Raw genomic sequence first — 21,705 nt, 5'->3', positions numbered from 1 at the left:
TGAAGAAAGAAGTATAATATTTAAGTTTAGTTAGCAACTGAGCTGAATATAAACTGAGAGGAACACAGACTTGCATGGTGTGTATGTTCGTTGTTAGCTAGCTTACTGCTCAGACACTTGGGGTAACTGCAAGTCATGAATAAACAAATAGTTGATGGTAAGATATCCTGGAAACTGAACCCGTTTCTTTCTGAACACACCTTATGATGATATTTAATGAATGGTGTGAATGTGTAATTTTTACTTTCTTTTCTTTCTCTGTCTTTAGAAGTGTTTGTGAAACATGCTAGTAACATTAGCCTGAACATTTTTGTCTTAGCTTTGTATGTTTTTAAGCTATTGATTAAAAGTACTAAATCTTTAGTGTTGAATTTAAGTGTTTTCAAATTCTTGTTTGTTTGAGTTATTTTTTCAAATACTAAAAATCTATTAAAGTCAGTGCTAACTAGCTGTGTAGGGTCCTCATGCTAGCATCTCCTGGCTCCTTACTCTGCTCACAGAACTGCTCACAAAGCTTTAAGCTCTACTTGTGAAATCACCTGGGCACACACGCTCAATTTACTCTGAAAGTGAAGGTTATTATGAGGATTAAATTCCTTTATAGAAAATTACAGCTCAGTAAAATGAGTAGCTGGTGAAAGAGTTCAGTTTGACTGCAGGAAAGAGAGAAAAATACAGGCTTAGAATAGAACTAAGATTGGACTTATAAATATATTTATATGGAGGAAAATGTGCTGAATTATGCTGCATAACGTATTTACTTCTGGCAGGGGAAGGCCCATCATTATTTAAAAGAAACTAAGCTAAAAACCTGACGTTGAATAAGCTCTTAAGCTAGTTTATTAACACCAGCTCTGTCATGAAATGACCAACGTATGCTAAAATGACAGCTGACATTGTTATAATCATGAAATGCAATGAAGTGAACTTCCCAGCTTTGTGTTTTACCCTAAAGAGGGCATGCCTTTGTCTTTTTTGGGCTGCGGTGACCACTCTGGGTAGAAACCACAGCTGCAGAGAAGTAGACTGTGGTTCCCTGAGGGAAGCAGCTGCCCTGATTCGCTCTCTTCCTCCAGCTCATTCCGAACACTTCTGTGCATGCACGCCAAACATTGCAAAACACCCACTGACTGAAATAGGCAGTCAAGAGATGTAATCATATAGCCAACTGCAGAAGAAGGAACAAAAAGAACGACATTTTTTACATGTAAATGCTTTTCATGTCATTTTATTTGTCTTTTTTTGTACAAAGATTTTCACAAAAATATTAAGAAACTGTTGCAAACACTGACGCCATAAAGCATAGGATATCACATGACCAGAACAGTGCCACAGAGAGAGAGAGAAAGGGGACAGAGAGGAATAAAGATAGTAAACACTCTCCAAACTCTCAAGTCTTCGCAGAGAGTGGTGTCCACCCCTTTTGAATACACCTACCACCATGAGCAAGCAAAACAAATGCTCTCCCGCTTTTCCGCTCCTAAGGGTGCCTTCAGTTTGGAAATACTCAGCTAATGCCTGGCCAAGGACGAACCTTCAAAAGTCCAGGTTGGTCTCCAGGCGATTGCCACATTGCCCCGCGGTGTTCGGCACTTCGCTCGAGTGAAGCAACTAGATTGCTGTGTCACGAGATGTGTCTCTGTTTCAGAGACGGTGAAGTGATTGTTTCTCCTTCTCCACTGCGAACTCAAAAAAAACAGATCTCCATCCTGCTTTTCTGACATTTACAGTGAAGACACTCTTCTACTGTTTCTCTATTTGCAGTGAATTTAAGTATAAAAATATACACACTGTTTACAAAATAAACCTGGTTCTGTACATTTTGACTACTGAAAGAAAAGTTGCCTTTTCTCGTAGTGCTTCAGTGGGCGAGGAACTTTGTACATCAGAATAAACCAACACAAGTCTGTGAAGGAAACAGATCTAGGTGGAGAACTCCAGAAACATTCAACAAGAAGAATAAAAGTCACAGATAAGCTCCCTTCTTTCCTCGTGAGCAGGAGGGATGAAGACGTGGGAGGAGGACACTGTGGTGAACAACATCCATCTTTTGCGTAAAGGCGCCATTGTTATAACACATTCCCCTTTGTCCTCTCTGGTTGTAACTTAAATAAATAGGTCAAGAGCTACCGGGACAGCTGAGGGGGAACGTGGTGGACAATACAACTCTTCAAGAAGTGTGTGTGTGTCCTGCGGTGTCCAAGGCGTTGAGTATGAAGTCATACAACGTGCCTCGCTTGCTGGCGTGAGACTTCACAAAGACTGAACCCCGGCCTGGTGTCGAACCTGACCTGTCAATCAACGAGTGGAAGTTTTCTCAACAAATATGCACCTTTAATTCCTGCTTTAACACTTTACACTGTGTGTAATGATGTCTGGAGCACAGAAAGGTCCCGGAAGGTGTATATTTTACACCTTTAACCTGTTACTGTTTTAATTGCAGGAAGGTCCTGGAAGGTGAATATGGAACGCCTTCAGTCCTGTGCAATGCTGTGCATTAAGGTGCATGTGTGACACCTTGCAGCCTGTGTTATCATGTTTCTGTGCTCAGAAAAGTCCTGGAAGGTGCATATAACCCGCGTATCAGCGCTAAAAGGTGATAGTGCTTCTCATCTTTGGCCACAAATTCAATGTGTCATGCGAGACTCGGGTTGTTGGGCCTCAACTTTCTGTTCCGCAGCTTCTGAGGTCGACCTCGGCTCCTCTGCTGGCATTTCCTGGTTGCTGTCTAATGTTTTAGTGTCTTTCTGTTCTGCCTCCTCCTCGTACTCTTCCTCATCCTCCTCGTCCTCTTGGTGAGTTTCATCCATGGCGGTCTCGGAGGGTTTTTTCTTCTCCTCACCAGTGCCTTCCTCCTGAGATTTCAGCATGCTGCACAGCTCCATGTCCTGGATTTCAACGTCGAATGGAGCGACGGGGGGCGTGGAGGGGGCAGACTTGCAGCCCGTGCAGCCCTGAGAGACACACAGAGAGATACATGCGGTCATTTTCAATTCCATGTGTTGTTTACACCTTTTTTTTCTTGATGTCTAAATCAAAATGAAGCACTCACAGAGATGTTGATGGCTCGGGGTAGACGTCCCTTGCGGATCCAAGGGTGCACCTGGCTCAGCTCCCTCTTCTGCTCCTCTGTGAAGCGTGGCTGGTGTTTCTGCATGCTCCTCAGGGCCTGCCGGTCCTCTTGCAGCACGGTCGCCATGTCCCTGTGAGATAAGAAGCAGGGGAAAGAGAACTGAAACCATGCTACATTTGAAAGTGTCAGCAAGATTTAACAATGAGCTAAAGAATGTCTATCTTATGTGGGTCATTTTGCCCAGTGTATTTACCTGACAGGCAGCTGATAGGTCATCATGACCTTTTCGTCAGTGTTGGCCAACAGCAGCCAGATCGGGTCCTGCAGGACACACTTGATGAACTGCTCCTCTCCACCGTCTCCTCCTGCGCTGCTGCTTCCCCCTGCTGGCTGTTTGCGGGAGTGATCGTTCTCCGATGAGTCAATGCTGCCAAAGTACTTGCTGGTGTGGCTGCCCTGACTGCTGCCTGGAAGCACGAGGAGGTCAAAGCGGAGTTAGATATGTGGATGGAGCAAAGACTACAAACAAAATCACTTTGTAGTTTGGGATTTTTAAGACGTGGTTAAATGAGGGTACTGACTTGTGCCGCTGGTGCCTGAGGAGCTGCAGCCGTTGGAGCCGGATCCTGAACCGGATGACCTTGTTCCTGAGGACCCTGAACCAGAGGCAGCTGAGCCAGTGCCTGAGCGGGAGTCTTCCTGCAGCAGCATGTGGAGCAGGTCGCTGGAGGTGGACATGGCGTCTTCATTGGACTCATTATTTTCACCCTAAAGAGGAGGACATAAAAACTCAAATGAAGCATGATGTTACTTTGAAATGTTTTTCTTCTGAACATCCATTTCTGATTTCCAGGGTACTCACGTTCTCATTCTCCTTGGAGGTCCCTTGATTGGCTGAGCTCTGTAGCGGCTGAGTGGCCCCGCCCTGCACAGAAGGCGCGGCTTGCTGTGATGCAGCGAGAGCCGTGGCGACTTCCAACCGGTTGCTTGGCGTCTCCTCCAGCTGCAGGAGGTTGAGCGGAGAGGAGCATCGAGACTGGAAGAGGGGGGACTCTGCACCGTCGCGGTCAGCGGGTGTCTGACTGTAGGACTGAGGGGTGCTGCTGCGGGAAGGGGCGCAAGTGGCTGGAATGGGGACGGGGTTTGGAATAACAGTGGGGGCGTTGACAGGAAGCGTGAAGTTTGGGTTGTAAAAGTGTCCGGGTGTGGCGGGCCCTTGAGTGATGGGTGCTCCCATCTGAGGGAACATGTAGTTTGGCAGCACAAGGGCCATCATAGGGGGCACCAGTTGGGTCGGGGGGAATCGTGTGGGATCAGGGACGGGTTGGGGGAAAGGCTGTGCGAGGGGAGGGAACATCGGGTAGATGGGTAGCATTCCGGGTGCGAAGGGAGCGGCGGGGATGCTGGCCTGGGAGCCAGAGGGCCAGGAGGAGGAGTGTGTGGGGGGTCCCATAGGCATGTTAAGGGGCATAGGGGCTGTGCTGGTTCTGGGGTCCCGTGTGCACCCGCTATGGCCCTGAGAGCTGTGATGGTCTGAAGGCTCCTGGTGTTTGAGCCTTTTACCGCCACGACCACGTCTGTGACCTGTGCTGCTTCCTGCAGCAGGGTAATCCCGCGAGCAACGCACTCCTGCAGAAGAAGAGGAGGACCAACTTTTAGAAATGAAGTGCGATGCATTTTAGTAAAACCCTTAGGGAGAGAGTGTGTGTGTGTGTGTGTGCATTAGAGTGATGGGAGCAGTGTGTGTACCTCGTGACAGCGGGTTGGCAGCCGGGGTGTGACACCGCAGCCCCGAAGACGTCGTCTGATCGAACACACGCAGCTTGCTGAGGTCCTTGAAGCGGTCAAGGAACGCCTGCTCCTCCTGCTGCGTGTGGGCGGACAGCACCTCTTTGGTAAGACCCATCCGCCCACTTGCTCCACCTGCACCTCCTCCTACACTTCCACTCCTCCTGCTGTCCCTCTCCGGCTGAGCGGCTTGAGGGTGAGGCGGCGGGGGAGGAGGAGGAAGAGGAGGGGCGATTGCGGCGTTAGCCTGAGGCATGGGGCCGCTGGTGAAGCGAGGTGGTGTAGCGGCAGCAGGAGCAGGCATGTGAGTCGTTGGAGCTTCCTCCATGACAATGTCTGCGATAGAAGAGGCAGGGAGGGGTGTTAAAACGCTGTAGTGCTACCATTGAATAAAGAAACAAAGCATAATATTTTCTTCTTCATCTCTGAGTGATAAAGAGTTAATTCACACCCTCATGTTGTTTCTACAGATCTACACAGTCCAATTTTACAGCTAACTACTAATGCTAGCAAACTTAAGACTATTACAGACAGTTGGATTAGTTCACTGACTTTACTTTTACACTATGATTTCATTTAATGTTATCCTTAAAGACCTATGCAGTCTAACTTAATGCACATGGATGAACACATCAGTGCTTAAATATAAGAATTGACAGCATGAAGCATAAAATGATACCAATTAGACATAATGCTATAAACTTTAAAGACCACTGACTGCATATAATGATGGATGACTTGTCAATATCTCCTTAGTTGTACAAAGTGAAGCCAAAATACAGTTTGAGGCAGGCGCTGAAAACTTGTGCATTTAGAGCCCAAGGAACTGACTGTTGCAAACTGAAGCTAACGTTTAACTTAGCACTGAAATAGTAAAGATCACTAAGGTCGTAGAGACCACTTAATGTAACGTTTAATAACTGTAGTGTCAGTGTTTGTTATTTTTCTCTTGTTGTTCCTCTCCTACTCTTCTAATTCTGTAAACACAGCGCTGCAGGAGGTCAACTGAGCTGTCACTAATAGTGTTGAACTCCTTTTTGTGACATCAGATAATTAAGTAAAACTAAAGTTCTCATTACAGTGATAACTATCTATAACAGAAACTATAGTTTGGTAAAATGTATTTGAGCTGTATTCCTATTTTTAAATGTGCCCCATGTCCCATCTGTTAACATGGAAAGGAGGCAGGCTTTAAGGGTTTTGGCTTCACATTGAGGAGCTGTCATGTCATCCATCTCTTTATACGTGATATGTCAGAAACAGAAGCGTAAGTTGGATTACCCGCACGCAATCTGTAGTTTAATCACGTTTCTTTCTGGGAGATGATTTTTAAGACTTCCTAAGTTATAAACACCTTTTTGGACTTTTTATTAGCAAATAAACTGGATGATAAAATAATAAAAAAAACTTTCAGTTTGCTGCTGATCAACACAAAACAAAGAAGATTTTGAGGGCAAGTTCACTCAAGTTTGTGATCATATTGAAGGCCCTTTGTAATTCAAAGGACCTCATCAAAAAGAAACAACCTGCTGAGAGACAAACTACAGGTTCAGAGAGAGCGAGGGTTCCCACCTGACTCAGGAGGCTTCTTGTCTCCCACATGCACGATGGTACTGCTGAAGCTACACTGTGACGGGTCTGAGGCTACACTCTCTGCCTTTGTGGCCATGGTCAGAGGGGGCAGAGGAGGTGGTTCACTTACGAGGCTGACTGAACCACCTGTAGAGACATCAGTGTGACAGAGTCAGCTGCAGTGTTAATTGCATGAAGCATATTAAGACATAAGCATGCTCAATATTGTTCTGTAGAAGCAGACAAACAATAAAGATAATGATGCACTTAAATGAATCCTGGGTTAACACCTGCCTCATAACGTTATTTGTACCTGTTAAGATTAAAAAGACTTGTAGAAAATATATGTACCTTTGTTATTCCCACTGGCCTCCTGTTTGTCGTCATCAGACGTGGAGGACGCAGTGCACGACGAGGAGCCGCACTTCCTTTTGATCGTGTTAGGAATGTTACAGCTGTCCAAGTACCTGTGCAGAGTCAGAGACTAGTCAGATGAGTAATTAACAACTTAAAAGGTGCAAAGACAGGGGGGGACTCTCCAGGGGTGAACAAGCACCTTATGATGCTGTCCAGACAGTTGATCTGCTGGTACGAGTAGCCGGCAGGAGGATCTTTCTGTACCGGCACTGCAGGGAGCAGAGCTTTAGGAGGTTTGGTCAGATCTGCGATCAAACCTCTGATAGGGTCGCTGGAGACAGTTCTGATGCCTGCCACACCTGGAAAAAGATAAAGACAGAAAGGTAAGGGTTTTCATCCTACTGAGTGAAGCTGATGTGAGATATATGTTACATGTGTTTTTTTCTACTTTACTGTGTAACAGTGCTTTCATTTTACCTATGGTGGTGTTTTTTCTGGGCAGTGGTCGGTGACGGGACTCGATAAAGACCTGCTGTCCACTCGTCTTCACCATGTGGACATCTTTGCAGATCTGCTGGAACGTCATCTGGAAAAACCACATCATTCAATAAAATCTATTTCTTCTTGACTCTGCAACACATGTGACTCTTTTCTGTTCCTACTTCCAAAAAAATACAGGATAATTAATCGCACTGGTTTGCTAAGACTCACTGGTTTATGTAACGCGACTGCAGCCTCGTCCATGGCTGGCCCGTTGCTGTCGCTGGACGAGGCGGCACTGAGGTGCTGTTGGTGTGAGCGCCGGGAGCCTCGTGAGCCGCTGGAGCCGAGCGAGCTGTAGCCTTGGGATCCGCCGCTGTGCACCGGCTGCACCAGGATCCGGTGAATCTTCTCGCTGAGCTGGACCACGTCGGGCGTGGTGACCCGGCTCTCGCAGCCGTGTGGCGTTGTGAAGACGTCTTCGTTCAGAGGGCTCCTGTAGGACAGAGGGAGACGATACATGGTGATGAGAAAGAGTGGAATACAGCTGAGTTATATTCTAAGCATAAACACCACGTCCTCTATTTTCTTTAAGCTCAAAAACAAACTGATAATCTTACGTTCTGACTTTGTGGCGTCCGACAATGAACGCCACCTTCCTGCTCCAGGGGTTCACAAAGGAAGACCAGCTGGTGTCGATGGTCAGATATTCCCCGCTGCGGGCGCACATCCTCAGGGGAGAATATTCAAACGGCTGACCTGCAAACTGAAAGACTGAAAAGAGAGAACAATGCAGATACATGTGAGAATGTGGAAGATACGCACATCACGTTATGAAAAACAACAACACAAGAGGAGTAGAAAAAAGAACAGAAAAAATCCCCTTTCCCCAGAACATTGTGTTACAATGGACTCACTCTTCTCATGTATGGCAACCATCATTGGTCTGTCTTCAGGGTGGATGTAGAGCAGAGTGGGGGTTCCCACTAAGTCCTGAGGCAGGTAGCCTAACAATGGCACAGCCCTGCAAAAGACAACACCATCACACACTGTTAGACATGAAATTGCATTCTTTAAAGCAGTGAACAGTTTATGACTGAAGGAAAGTGAAGGTTGTGTGTTGGATGCTTTTGAGAACCCCTTTCACCAGCAGGCCTCGCAGCAGTACACCATCGTATCAGCGCTCAGCTCACTGACCTTTCATCCACCTCCTGGAAGAGGCAGCTGGGAGTGTGACTGGTGGTGAAGATCCTCTTGTCCGGGGGGATGCGAGGAGCTGTGAGGAGCAGAGGGACGACAGATGAGCGACAAGTTCAAACTAACATGGTTCTTTTTGTGATTCGGAAAGAAATCTAATCTTGATACTAAAATGAGTTCAACCAGATTTGAGAGTGATGTTGACGCTAAATTATCAGAAATCTATTGTAGCTGTGATACCAGGGTTACTCTGACATAACTTTATCAACGCCACACAGCCACAACACAAACATCCTTGGGAAGAACAGCTTTATTTTTACACTGGCGACATCTACTCTGTTTCTCACTAAAATACAGATGCAGAGATTTGATAAATACCCTCATATCCAGAGTGGACCCTCTCTGCGATGAGCAGGCAGCAGGGCTGAGGTTCGGAAATGTCAGAGTCTCTGATGGTCAGCTGGTATGGCGTGAGGCGGAAAGGGTAGTAGCGTATCTCGCCACCCTGCGACCGGTCCGCACTGATCCGACAGAACATGGACTTCTCCTGAGTGCAGTCCAGTGGAGAAGAGGCTAGAGGGAGAAAGAAAGTAAAAAAAAATATAGGCCATCAGTTTTCTTTTACACCATCTCACACCAATCAACAACTTCTTCGAGGTTCCACTCACCAGACCCGATGCAGGAGGCCCAGGGCGGCAGGCGGCAGGGTGCCGTGCCGCTGTAGAAAGTGCTGACGTCCTGTGGAGCTAAAAGCTCAGAGAACACAGTCCCCTGGAGACACTCGGGCTTGCAGCGCAGCAGGGAGGAGCCCTGAGGCGAGACGTACACCACTTTGCCCGACAGGAATGACACGGCCATCGAGAAAGTGTCCTGTGAAGGGTTTAAAATAAAAGAGAGATGAGGTAGGGCTCAGTGACATCAGAAACTGTTTCTAATACAAGAAAACCTGAGCTCAAGCCAAGGAAATGTTGCTCTTCATGATGAGGTTTGAGAAGAAGCAGCAATCTGTATCTGTGAAGTGATGTATGTTTATGTTTGCTTCTTCTTATCACAAGTAAAGGAAGCTAAATCTGTCTTCACTCTTTTCTTTAACCTTCAGAAGAACAGCCTTCACTGCAGTCCTGTGTTTTGAGTTGTTCTTTGAGTTTCTCTTAAAGGGACAGTGTGTAGAAATGGGAATATGTAGCAGTCACTAGAATGAAGAAGGGATGAGTGATTATTTGTGTAATCTTACAGTGTTTTTCAGAGTGTATTCTGAGGTGATGGTGTCCAGCTCCTCAATAGTGAAAGCAGACAAATCCAGACTGCAGCCGTGACACTCCTCCACACTCCACTGATGATAGTACTCCTTGTTGGCTGGAAGAGATCCAAAATAAATCCGTCAGAAGGTGAATCGGAGTAAAGATAGAATTACATCACACACTGATCATCTCTAACAGGCTTAAAGCTAGCGGAGAAACACAAAACCCCCTTTTTACCTCGCACTTGTTTCACACACTGCAGGGCGTATTTGAGCGCGTTCAGGGTACTGGAGTGACCCTTGGCTTTGCGCTCGGTCGGCAGACGCAGCTTCAGCTCCTTGATGGCCTTCATGAGCTCCTTCTGGGTCTGGACCCGCGCTGACTGGTCGCTGCTGCAGCCGGACGTGGAGGGCGGGTCGTGTTCGGAGCTGGTGGACAGCAGGCTGTAGGCCAGGGAGCCGCTGGGGGGAGAGAGGCTCTGGGAGTTGGAGCTGTGGGAGAGGAAAGAAGGGAGGTTAGTTGAGGTGAGGAGAATGACATCATGTGCTCTAAGCATTGAATGTCCTCGTGGAGGAGGGCCGAGATTAAAAAGAGGACATAATAATACGAGAGTGGAGTTCGGTACAGTCTTTGTCGATGTGTCAGACTTCTTTCACAATGTTGTTATAACAGAAGAATTCAACAAAGCTACGCAGCTTAGTTCCTGGATGTGAGTGAGTTGTAAAAATAAACAACTGCTATCAAAACAAAGAGCCTTTTGGATTTGATGATTTAAATTGATTCAAGTATTATGAAGAATAACTTAAACATCTTAAAAGGTGCAGTATGGGACTTTTAGTTTGTGTCAACTGTGGCGCCCCCTGTGGACAAAATGGACATTCAATTAGCTATCGGGCAAAATTCAGGCCACAGGGAACCTCTGAATGGCTGCTTACAGTCTGCAAAGTAGTATGCAAGTGAGCCATCTTGCTTCATTTCTATCTTTGTTTGCGATGAGGACTGTAGCCTCTGTATTTTGGATGTGTGCTTTGACCGCTAGCCGAACCGGCACTTCTTTTCAGTGAATATTTAAAGAAATGTAATATTGAAAGAACAGCAGGGGCTCTTATTTTGGTAGAAATGTATCATGAAATAAGTGGTTGCATTAAACCAGACTTTATTCAACTCTGGGAGCAGTAAGTATTGTAAAGAGAAGTCTGAGTGATCCGTGATTAAACATGTTTTGGTCTCCTAACTTCTTCTCCACCCACCTCTTGTTGCTCTCCGTAGTTTCCAACATCATGCCGGAGTCCTTCCCGTTTGACGAGCTGTTGGAGCTGCGCGTTGACTGCCTCCCGCGTGACCCGTTCATCCCTCCCTCGCTCTCCCTTTCTCCGGAGTCGTTCCCGCTAGAGAGTCCGTCCATGTCATCTGAGTTTGTCCCCCTTCTGTGTCCCGTGGAGCTCCCGGATCCTGACCCTCCGCTGGGTGAGGAGGCCCGTCCTGCTCCTCCGCCGCCTTCCTGCTCCTGAGAATGGACGTTGGCACCGCTCTGCCCGCCGTTGGTTTTCGTAGAGCTTAACCCTTCTGACTGAGCGTCCTGCTCGTCTTTCCCCTCGGCCCGTGCCACTCGCCCCCGAGTGCTGCTGCTGGGCATTTTAGAGTTGTCATAACTCATACTAGAGTAGGATGAGGCTGGTACAGCTTGTTTGAAGTGTAAGCCCAGGGGGGAAAAGGAAAACCTTTACTTTAAGTGGGACTACTATGTATACTGGGATGAATCATAGCTGCTGGCTGGTATTTTAAAGAACTAAGGAGAGAATTTCATAGCTTCTCATGCTTGAAAAAAGAGGAAAAAGTAGAGCGATAAAGGCTCGAAGCCTCTATAGAGGTGTGCAGATCCTCAATCTGCTGTGAATACGACTTGAGGAAAAAGTGTCACTCGTAGATGAGTTTCTCCTTATGAAATCGCCTTGGCATAAATGTGTCCAACAGATGGGATGAGAGATGGTGAGAGAGAGTGAGAAAAACAGCTCCCAGTGTTTTGAAAAAAACAATCTCTTCCCTCTGAATGTGGTCTTCTCGGCTCTTTGGAGATGTGTTGCTCTGGGTGCCAAAGGCCACCTGAGATGTCAAAGAGAGAGAGAGAGAGAGAGAGAAGAATATTGTTAGTTGCAGGATTACAACATGCCTCCTTAATGTCTCACAACAGCAAAATAAAATAAAAATAAAAATGGTATCGGTTTATCTTGTTCGCCTTGGAGGAAGATGCAAACACGGCCTTGAAATGTTGTCACCGCCTCCCGAATGTTTCTGCTTCCAGCTGTTAGCCTTTCACCCAAAATACCAACCAGGAACCATCACTTAATCTTGAAGGAACAGACAATAATCTCTGCATCCAACAAGTGCGTATGTATGCATCTGAATTAAGACCGGGTAACCAGGTGCTAAAGCCAAATTGGTTGGACATTGGTTGCTCGTCATGGCTTAGTCCACTTTAACCGAGATGACGGTCACAACAAACAGAACAGCAGGTCGACAAGGACGAAGCGCACAGGTGAGGGATGTTTATAAATGAAGGTTTGCTTGTGACTAGTACCGCTGAGTTTATATCGGGCCTAAACCTACGCAAGCAAGAGTCTGATTCTATTTATTTCTGTACACAGGAGACGCCCTGTAATCCCTTAATCCCCACAGACGCAACGGGAGTCATCAAATCCTTTCAAGTGTGTACACCTGGCTGCCCCACAACCCCCCCTTTACCCGCCCCCGCCTCAGGTGTGCCGTGATGCTTTCAGGGGGGGGGGCTGAATTTGTCCAGGACACTTTCAATTAGGCGCAGGGCTCAGACAAATGTAGGCCGTTTCTGACGCAGTACGGCCGGTAAGGAGCGCTCATTAGATCTGACAAGAGGATGACGAATAGCACAGGAATAGATAAAACAAACATAGGAACTGCAGGGGGTTCAAAAGGTTCCTGGTGATGCTGGTGCCAGACTTAGAGCTGTTTTGGTACCGGTATCAGCTAATGTGGTGTCATGTATCCTGAGAATGAAAGTGAAAGTACTGATTGGATTCAATGGGATACAAAACGGGGAGCTGCTATACACTTTACTGTCTGCAGAGATCCTTATTTGTACTTGTGTGTTAAATACATTCACTTTCAGACTTTAGAAAAATGAAGGAAAAACAAATATATTTGTATTAAAAAGGGGCAGTAGATGCAGTTCTTCTTGAAACAGGGCTAAGAAATATTCAAATATTAAGATACACATATGTTGATTAAATCATTGCTGTTGCAGTGAGGCATCATTTGAGTTGTGAACGAACAAAGTGTGCTTTTTTTAATTTTCTATCAGCTTACTTTTATTTAAAAAGTGCTTGTTTGTGTGTTTCGCTTGTCCTGTTTCTTTTTTTATTTTAATGTTTGTTTTTTTGTCTCATTTGTTCATTTGTTATGGTGTATATATGCATAATGGAAAAGCTAAATAAAAAAAAATATATATATATATATAAAAAACTTTCGGCTGCCTTCAGACTTTATATTTGCCACTGCCTTCCTATATCTTAGCTCATTTTATCTCACTTTAAATGCAAATTTTAATTTTATTTTTTAATATATTTCAAATTTTCCTTGTCTTTTCTGTTTTATTATATTTGTCATTTTAATTGTGCTCTTTTATGCTTGTCTGAGTGTCTCCAATGCTTCTAATGTTTTAATGTAAAGCACATTGAGTTGCCCTGGTGCATGAAATGCGCTATACAAATAAAGCTGCCTTGCCTTGCCTTCTCATTAGTATTAATAAAAACAACAAATAATCCACTGAAAACAGAAAACCACAACAACAACGGCTCCAAGTATCATATATTACTCAATACCCATGATGCACATGTTGCACATGTTCTGCATAATGCACAACCTAAATAAGCAACAGAGATAGGAACACCGGGAGGCTATTGCACAACCCCCCCCCCCCCCCCCAACAGCCTCAAGATACATTATTCAAATAAATACTATGACCAATTTCCAAAGAATCACCTGTTTTGAGGAAATTAGCATGCAACCATAACAGAACAACAGAGTATGACTAGCTTAATGCAAGTCAATGCAGAAATCTGTGTTTAGAAATACCATTTTGCAATTTCAGAATTGGTGTCAGGAGGGAAAATATAATATTGTCAGCACACCTCAAAGCAAGCTCACTGCCTGTCTGTCTTTCTATAGAATTGTAATCAGCATTACGTTTGGTCAGATGGATGATGCACACTCCGCACATGACAGGGGGCCGAAGCAATTATGATATGGAAATATGCAAGCAGGGCGTGAGTGGGCGGCGAGGCATCCTGGCATCCATGCATACTTCCACGGTTAGCTGGTGAAGACACACGGCCGTGGGTGGAGGTGGCAGTAGGGGATCCATGTTCAGGTTGACTAGAAATACCTGGAAGTGTTGGTTGTGCACTTGCTGAGCTAACCGTGGTTGCTTACAACCCAAATAAAATTTCTGTACCGGCCAATTACAGAACCATGGTCCGACACAGCTGTAGCGTTTTCCGTTTCCCACCTACATGGGGTGGACATATGTCAGTGGACTGTGGGGGAGAAAGCCACACAAACACGGGGCAAACATGTCAAGGCCACACTGCCATGCTTGATCAGTCAAGGTCGGGTTTGAAGCCATGATTGTGAGGTAACACTGCTAGCCAATGAGCCACTCTGCCGCCCACCGACTCAAATTATTCACAGGAAATGCACTCAGTGAGACCGGTCTGTGATTATACAAGGTGGTCTATGTGCAGGAAAGAAGACGAAAAAAGATTCATGTCTTTATAGGACTGTCAAGGCTCTCTTAAACATTCATTATACTTCTGGAGCACTCTTCAATTTAGCATTCATGAGTCAACAATTTCTGAAATATCATGTCTCCTTCTGTAACAAATTAATATTGATATTATTCTACAAATTAAGAAAACAGGAAGTGAATCATGTTGTTAGGAAAAGCATGCTGGGAAGATAAGTGGGGTACAGATTTAAAACACTTGTTTTATTTTTTTTCTTAACAGTTTTATTTATTATTTAGTTTAAAACGTCACTTTTATTCTACTTTATGTATGTACTTATTCATCTATTTTAAGTATAGCATCTTATGTTCTTTGAATGGTTTGATATTTTTGTGTTTTATTATCTTAGAAATTTATTTTATTTTGGTGATTTTAATTTCCTATGTTGAGTTTTAACATCTTATTTTACCTCCAGTGTTTCCTCATTAAGATATCATGAGAGCGTATCCTCAGTTCGTTCAGCAACTTCTTCTTTATTTATTTTTTATTTATTGTTTTTATTACCATTGTTGCATATATTGTGTTCTTTTTCTTAATTTATTATATTTTAAGTTGTTTTTATGTACAGCACTTTGTGTTACAATGCCATTGTATGACAAGCGCTTTATAAATAAAGTCTGATTAGTTGTTTGATTGACTTGTCCACCACCAATGTGAACCGCTCCTTATTGGTTAAAGTGTCACTTTAGTACACAGTATTTTCTCTGACCTGAATTTCTTTTGAAGGAATGATGATGTCATTCAGTTAAAGGATACATAGGAAGATAAAGCAGTGCTTTATATTGTGATGCATTGCAACACTGCACAGAGGCTAGATGTTGCCGTTATTCTGTAGCTGCAGCTCTGATTTCTATAATGCTCTACTACCTTGATGTAAACAAGTTCAGATGATAGAAGACATCTCATCATGTGGTCTAATCTAGGAAATGGATATTGAGGACTGCATATAGTCAGACAATTAGATCAGGGTCTGAGTCTCCATGAACTAAAACGGTTAAAAAATCTAATGACAAGAGGTCCAGAAAATGACTCACATCTAAGATAGTTCACAATAAATGTGACAGAAATTAAACCTTTCAAGGGGATTGAAGAGACTGCTCATTTTCTAAAAGTACATCATAAACAAACCTTATCAGCTGAGGGCCGTAAATAAACTCTGTTTGAAGAATGCACAAAGAGAACACTGAATGTAATGATCAGCTGATACATAGATAATTGTTATAAAGAATCTAATCGCATAGTTAGTTTAGTAAATGAATAACTTGGTCTTTTTTTAGCATGGTAAATTAAGTATTCATGTTTTTTAAACTGCTTTTCAAACTAAACAAGCTGTTTAAGTACAAAAACTTGGATTTAATGGAAATAAGATGAGCACTTTTCTCTAGTTTTGATTTTTCAGGCACTTAACAGGCAAATGCTTTCTAATTTAGCCTACCTATATGAGCATGTGGCTGTGTTTCCTGTGTTTTTATGAATTAACCTACTGCTACAGATGCTTTTGATAATTAACTGTTAACTAATCCTAAACTTAGGAGTCATCGGACAAAAAGAAAGGTGTTGTTTTTTTCTGTAAAGTTAGGAATGTTTGAATGTCCTATATGTTTTCTAATAAGAAAATGATCAATAAAATATATTTAGAAAAAATGAAAAAAAAAGAGAAGAAAATATAAAAAAATAGATATTAAAAATGTTGCAATAATAATGATAATAATAAAGAAATAATAATAAAAACATTACAAACAAAAAAGGAAGATAAAAATAAGAAAATACAAGGTAAATCAACAAAAATAAATATTTTTAGATGACTAAAAATAACATTCTGGACACCTCACGACCCCGCATTCCCACACTTTGGGAACCTCTGTTATACAGTACAATAAAAATCATGAACGTCCTGTCCTTGAAAATTCCGAGGTAGATAAGGATGTCCTAATTTGACTGTCAATCACATGTGACTGTGTGAGGAGTGAGGACATGGTGCTACTCTGACTGATAGGATCAGAATCAGCGTGTAGTCCTACAGTCACTGTTAAACAGTACACAGACACAGAATCCACTCCTTTTAAAAAACAATAGTCACCTGAAATGTTCCCAAATTAGACCAAAACTGTTCCCAGTAGCAGATACAGGCGGCGGCTGTAGGACAGTGCTGCGTGGTGGAACATGTGTGGTATTCTTTTTCGCTCCTTCACGACACACTGCGTCACACCGATTAAACGACACGATAAATTCATGAATAAATGTAGAAATAAGTACCGTTTAGTTCCTGTCGAATGTTCCGGGTATCCGTAGAGTAAAATCCCTCTGCTAGGCTTGTCAGTGTCCGGTGTGTGACTGAATGTACCGCAGCTCTGCTCTGTCCCGCCCCTCCGCTGTGTACATTCTGCACGTGTTTGCAACAGTGCTTTCCCCGAGCCGAGCTGCTCTCTGATTGGTCCGTCGCTCTGACCAATGAGAGAGCGCGCTGCGTTTAGAGGCAGGGCTAGTAAAAATGTGTGCCAGACGGCTGATCTCAGAACAGCTTCCATGTTCGTCCTTGTACAAAACGAAGGCAGTGGGTGGAAGCGCGAGCTGATTCTGGAACAGCGCACGAGAACGAGCCTGCGGAGAGTACACGGTGTACATTTGAGACAATGAGACACGCGCGATGCATGAGTTTGCAAGGAGGGAGGACAAAAAAAAACTTCACGCAGTGGTATTTCTTACAGTAAGAGGGATTATATAACAGTGTATTAGGCTACTACATTACTGTAAACACGCATTAGCACACATTCTGAATACATTATTATTTAATTTAGTTTTACTTCTATGAGAAAAAAAACACACTTAGGGTTCCATTTAATAATTAACAGATCTGATATGTGCAAAAAAAGTAATTGAAATCTCATGTAAAGCAATTATTCTAAAAAAAAGTGTGTTTTGCATTGTCTACTTTGCTGCTGTAACACTTACATTTCCCCATTGTGGGACGAATAAAGGACTATCCTATTAAAACAGGATATATCCCCCACCAACAACAAAAGTTTCCTGGAACTCCTGTAGTTATCTGTAGAGGATCAGTACAGGTACATTCTGTTCACTCCTCCCCAATCTGAATATTTGTCAACTTCCTCTTTGCTCCACTGTTGCTGAATCAGTGTTAATCACCCAACTAGGTTATTGTATCAGCCTGCAGGTTGCGGCAAGCTTGGATTTTGTTGAAAGCTTTTCTTTTTGGATGTTCGCTCGCGCGCACTGGCGTTTGTGACCACACCGCAACCAGCGATTTATGAATACCACTTTATTTCCATGCAGCTTTCTGCATGTGTCACTCTATCTGGCTGCTGTAACTAATTAGGAACGTAGTCTATGATCTGCTGACATATTCAGTTGTCAATGACAGAGGTTTTTTTTTCTTCCCCTACAGGCCCCAAGTGGAAATTCCACAAGAACTCAGGATGAGCCAATGTGAGAAGGCCAGCAGGTATAAGTCAGGAAAATATCATGGGACCAGGACTAGAATCTAGCCCGTTCTTTTTCTGCTTGCCAGAATGTTCTTTATACTCAATCATTGATACTGTGAATACATGTTTACACATAGCATTGATATAATAGAAAAATGTGTCATCATAGTGTCAGACTTGCAAGGCATCTTGAGTGTCTTGAAAACATATCTTGTGACCAATATGTTTATACCCCCTCTAAATGAATGGGGCAGGTGTTAATAAGCCAGGTAAAGAAACAAGGGCTCCAGATTGTTTTTATTAATGCTGCATCATCTCAATAATTCCCAGACTAGCTTAATCTGAGTTTTTTTTAACACCCATTGCATGAGAAGCCAAGTTGTCCAACCTATAGCAAAATGGAACATATCCAATAACATCCACTGTGCATAATTAAGCTTTAATTAATAATGCACTCTGATTGGCCTGCAACCAAAATAAAGCATTGGAATGCATTTTGATTGGCTGTCAAGTAGCACCCTAAAAAACAATTGGTATATCCAATAAAGGAGAACAACAACAACAACAGACATGTAAACCAAACTAAATGAGAAACACAGATTTAGAATCACCAACAGATGAGGCTGGGATTGCTGGGAGTTTCTAATCCAACCTGCAAATAATCACTCTAAATGGCAAGACAAAAACACCAGACCCCTGCCACCTCAGACATCATTAAGAGCCACTTGTGAATTATTCCAGGGGGGTGCACACACAGACTCACTCTAAGTAAATCTCCCTTGAAGTATCATTATGATTCTTCCAATGATGTCGACACAGTCCCCTAATTGCATCTGATTAGAAGGTTCTCACCTCCTCTGCAGCTGCCTGTAGTCTCTCACCTCTCCTGTTACAACCAGTGTCAAAAACTGACGATTCTGACTTGCTTTCACACCACTACTTGCTGGATTTTGTGTGCATATTTTTTGTACAATCCAGTACCTGAAGAGGGAAAACATCCCTTGTACTGGAGAAGGATGCACTGATGCTCTATGTGCAATCTCTGCAATGCAAGTAGCGCCAACTTGTCACTCTGTGCTTGCCACTTTCTGGGTGTGAAAAAAAAAGGCTTGCAAATTGATGTACAAGTAACACGCACACACGCATAGCTTGATTGGGAACAGAGGGATGCTGGGATGTAGCTTGTATACCCTGGGCTGTGCAGCTGCATGCAGAGAGTAATATGCAGCTGCAAACTGCATATATGCATGGGTAGATTGCAACAGTTGTCAATCACAGGACATTGCTTGACTGGCTAGAATAACGCGCTAGGAGGGGACCTGCCCTAAACAAATGTTTTTAATGGATGCAAGGAACATGGGAGCGTCCAGAACATCAAACTAAAGCACATTTAGTCATATGCACAGTTGTATTAACAAAGTCGACGAGAACATTTTGTCAAGCATGGGTGGAAGAGAGGAGGGAGGGGAGGGGGGGGGGGGGGTATTAAAACAGTGCGTGGTAGATTTGATGTTGTTAGTGCTGTACCTTGTGATCCTATATATCCTGCATATTGCAGCCTTGCTATAACGTCCACTCTACAACTTGAACAATACAGATATTGTACTTTTACACAGAACAAACCAGACGTGAAATTGATTTATGATCCAATAATGATGTTGTTGTTTAGCTGAGCTGACTCTTATCAGAGGGATTGATCTGTGTTGTATTATCGTGACCGTGCGACACCTACGGAGTACAGATAAAGCACAAGTTTCACCTTTAAATAATCGGAATGTACTCTACATTACTACGGGTAAAGGTATAATAGGTTTAAATGCTTCTCGGTGTGTTTAAAAGGTGAAGCAGTTCATAGAAACCGTGTTTGAGCCCAAAGAATGTTAGCATGCTAGCTAACGTTAAAAAGCAAGAAACATAAACCAGCTTACCTCAAATAAGCTTCACTTCGAAAGTAGTGTTGATATCCCTCGATAAAATGTCAAAAGTGAGAAAAAATGTTCAGCATAAATGTCCGTGGCTTCGTCTGTCTTCGCCTGACGGTTTGTATCTGCTATCCGGACATTTCGGTTCTCCCTCAACACTAGTTTACACGCAGGGATACACGTGTCGGAGCATGGGCTGTCAAGTAATGTTGGAACAAATGCTGTGATTGGTCAGCACCGCCCTATGTTCCCGCCCCCAAATGTTCGAACGCGTTCTGATTGGATGACGAGGGCGGGGCTTCCAGCACGGGGCTCAGCGCTCACGTTGTACTGTGTCTGGTTTTGAGTACATATACAAACCTACTGGAACACGGGAGGGCGTAGCCCGTGCCCACACTTGATGTGGCCTAGTTAGGGACATTGTAAACTGTGTAATAGCAGCGCAGTAGCATTTAGTGCAAGGATGCAGCCTCGGCTATTCTAGAAGTACTTCCCCTATCCTTTTCACTGGAAGTCGTCTAAAGGGATGTCTGAAGTTTCACTGGAGTCTTCTAATAATAATTAAAAAAAAGAAGAATATCGCTTCACTTGTCATTGAGGACACAGAGCAAACCTGCTAAAGTTAAACATATTCTGTTTTCAGTTGTATTAGGGTTGGGGTTAGTTCAGTATTCAATCTTGATCAAAGAGACTCTCTGTGGAATAATAATAATAATAATAATAATAATAATAATAATAATAACAATAATAAACAACTTTATTTCTATAGCACTTTCTAAACAAAATTACAAAGTGCTTCACAGAAAAACACAAAAAAGTACACAACAATAATAATAAATACAAAAAAAGATAATTACATAGAAAAATATCTATATAATATATATGCATACATATACATATATACATATGTACACATACATATACATATACATATGCATACACATATACATACACACACACATACATTCACATGCACATACATACATTTACACATAAACATGTAAACATATGCACAAACATACGTACATACACATATATACACATATATGCATACATATGTATAAATAAAGGAACTCCAAAGTACGAGAACACATAACAAGACATCCAGAGCAGAATAACATGTTTACAAAGTTTTGAAGGCCTTTTTGAAAAAAGAATGTTTTAAGAAGTGATTTAAAATTACAAACAGAGGAATATTTTCAACGGTTTTTTTTTTCAGGTAAAAAAGGACATTTTGTTCTAAATGAAATTTGGAGCTGCATTTTTCTTAAAACCTTAAAGACATGCACACGACAGAGAGTTTCTAAAAACGTGTAAGAAAACGCACGAACTGAAACTGTAAGCCAGTGAAAGATCACAGTCTTAACCTGCATTAATTTTAAGTTGCTAAATAAAGTCCAATGTCTATAAATAACCTCTATTTTTGAACCAGCCCCTTTTTGCATGGGTCGTGATTGAATAGATATTTCTGCTTGTGCGTTTGCCGTGTACTTTACGGTTGCGCCAGACCCGGGCATGCACATTTCAACGTGCTCTCAGCACGGTGACGTCACTCGATCATCTTGTCCTCTCTGAAGGCACGCGGCAGGCGGTGTGGTTGTTCGTTCCCTGTAAACAGTACAGATGTAGAGCGCATGCTTAGTAGGTAAATGAGCATTACTACTACAATGACACATACGTCTTTATTAGAATGGGATTTATTGTGTCACAATCCACGTAGACAACGATAAAAACAGGGTTTAAAATCTATATATGTGCTTATAATCAAACAAAACATCAAAATATCAGCAGGAGACGGTTTAAGTACACATA

The 21,705-nt window shown here is 43.2% G+C and overlaps 1 protein-coding gene across 2 annotated transcripts; it reads right to left on the bottom strand.

Annotated features, from left to right (window-relative positions):
- Positions 1–1,212: 1,212 nt before the first annotated feature.
- Positions 1,213–20,096, bottom strand: per1b (period circadian clock 1b). 2 transcript variants are annotated; one of them, XM_034676469.1, is made up of 20 exons: positions 19,900–20,096; positions 10,959–11,811; positions 9,946–10,199; positions 9,702–9,823; positions 9,136–9,337; positions 8,846–9,040; positions 8,468–8,546; positions 8,188–8,294; positions 7,891–8,044; positions 7,502–7,766; positions 7,268–7,376; positions 6,990–7,149; positions 6,785–6,900; positions 6,434–6,580; positions 4,823–5,197; positions 3,936–4,702; positions 3,655–3,841; positions 3,327–3,540; positions 3,053–3,203; positions 1,213–2,954 (listed from the first exon to the last, which is right to left on the bottom strand). In XM_034676469.1, the coding sequence occupies exons 2-20, from the start codon at positions 11,363–11,365 to the stop codon at positions 2,628–2,630; spliced, it is 4,338 nt and encodes a 1,445-aa protein (XP_034532360.1). In that variant the 5' UTR covers positions 11,366–11,811; positions 19,900–20,096; the 3' UTR covers positions 1,213–2,627. The 2 variants fall into 2 exon arrangements, with proteins under 2 accessions (XP_034532360.1, XP_034532361.1); XM_034676470.1 differs by lacking the exon at positions 19,900–20,096 and adding an exon at positions 16,785–16,931.
- Positions 20,097–21,705: the final 1,609 nt, after the last annotated feature.

Source organism: Notolabrus celidotus, chromosome 23 (assembly GCF_009762535.1).
Source record: "Notolabrus celidotus isolate fNotCel1 chromosome 23, fNotCel1.pri, whole genome shotgun sequence".
Taxonomy (NCBI): Eukaryota; Metazoa; Chordata; class Actinopteri; order Labriformes; family Labridae; genus Notolabrus; species Notolabrus celidotus.
The sequence above is the reverse complement of the archived record's forward strand: the minus strand, read 5'-3'. Positions and strand labels throughout refer to the sequence as shown.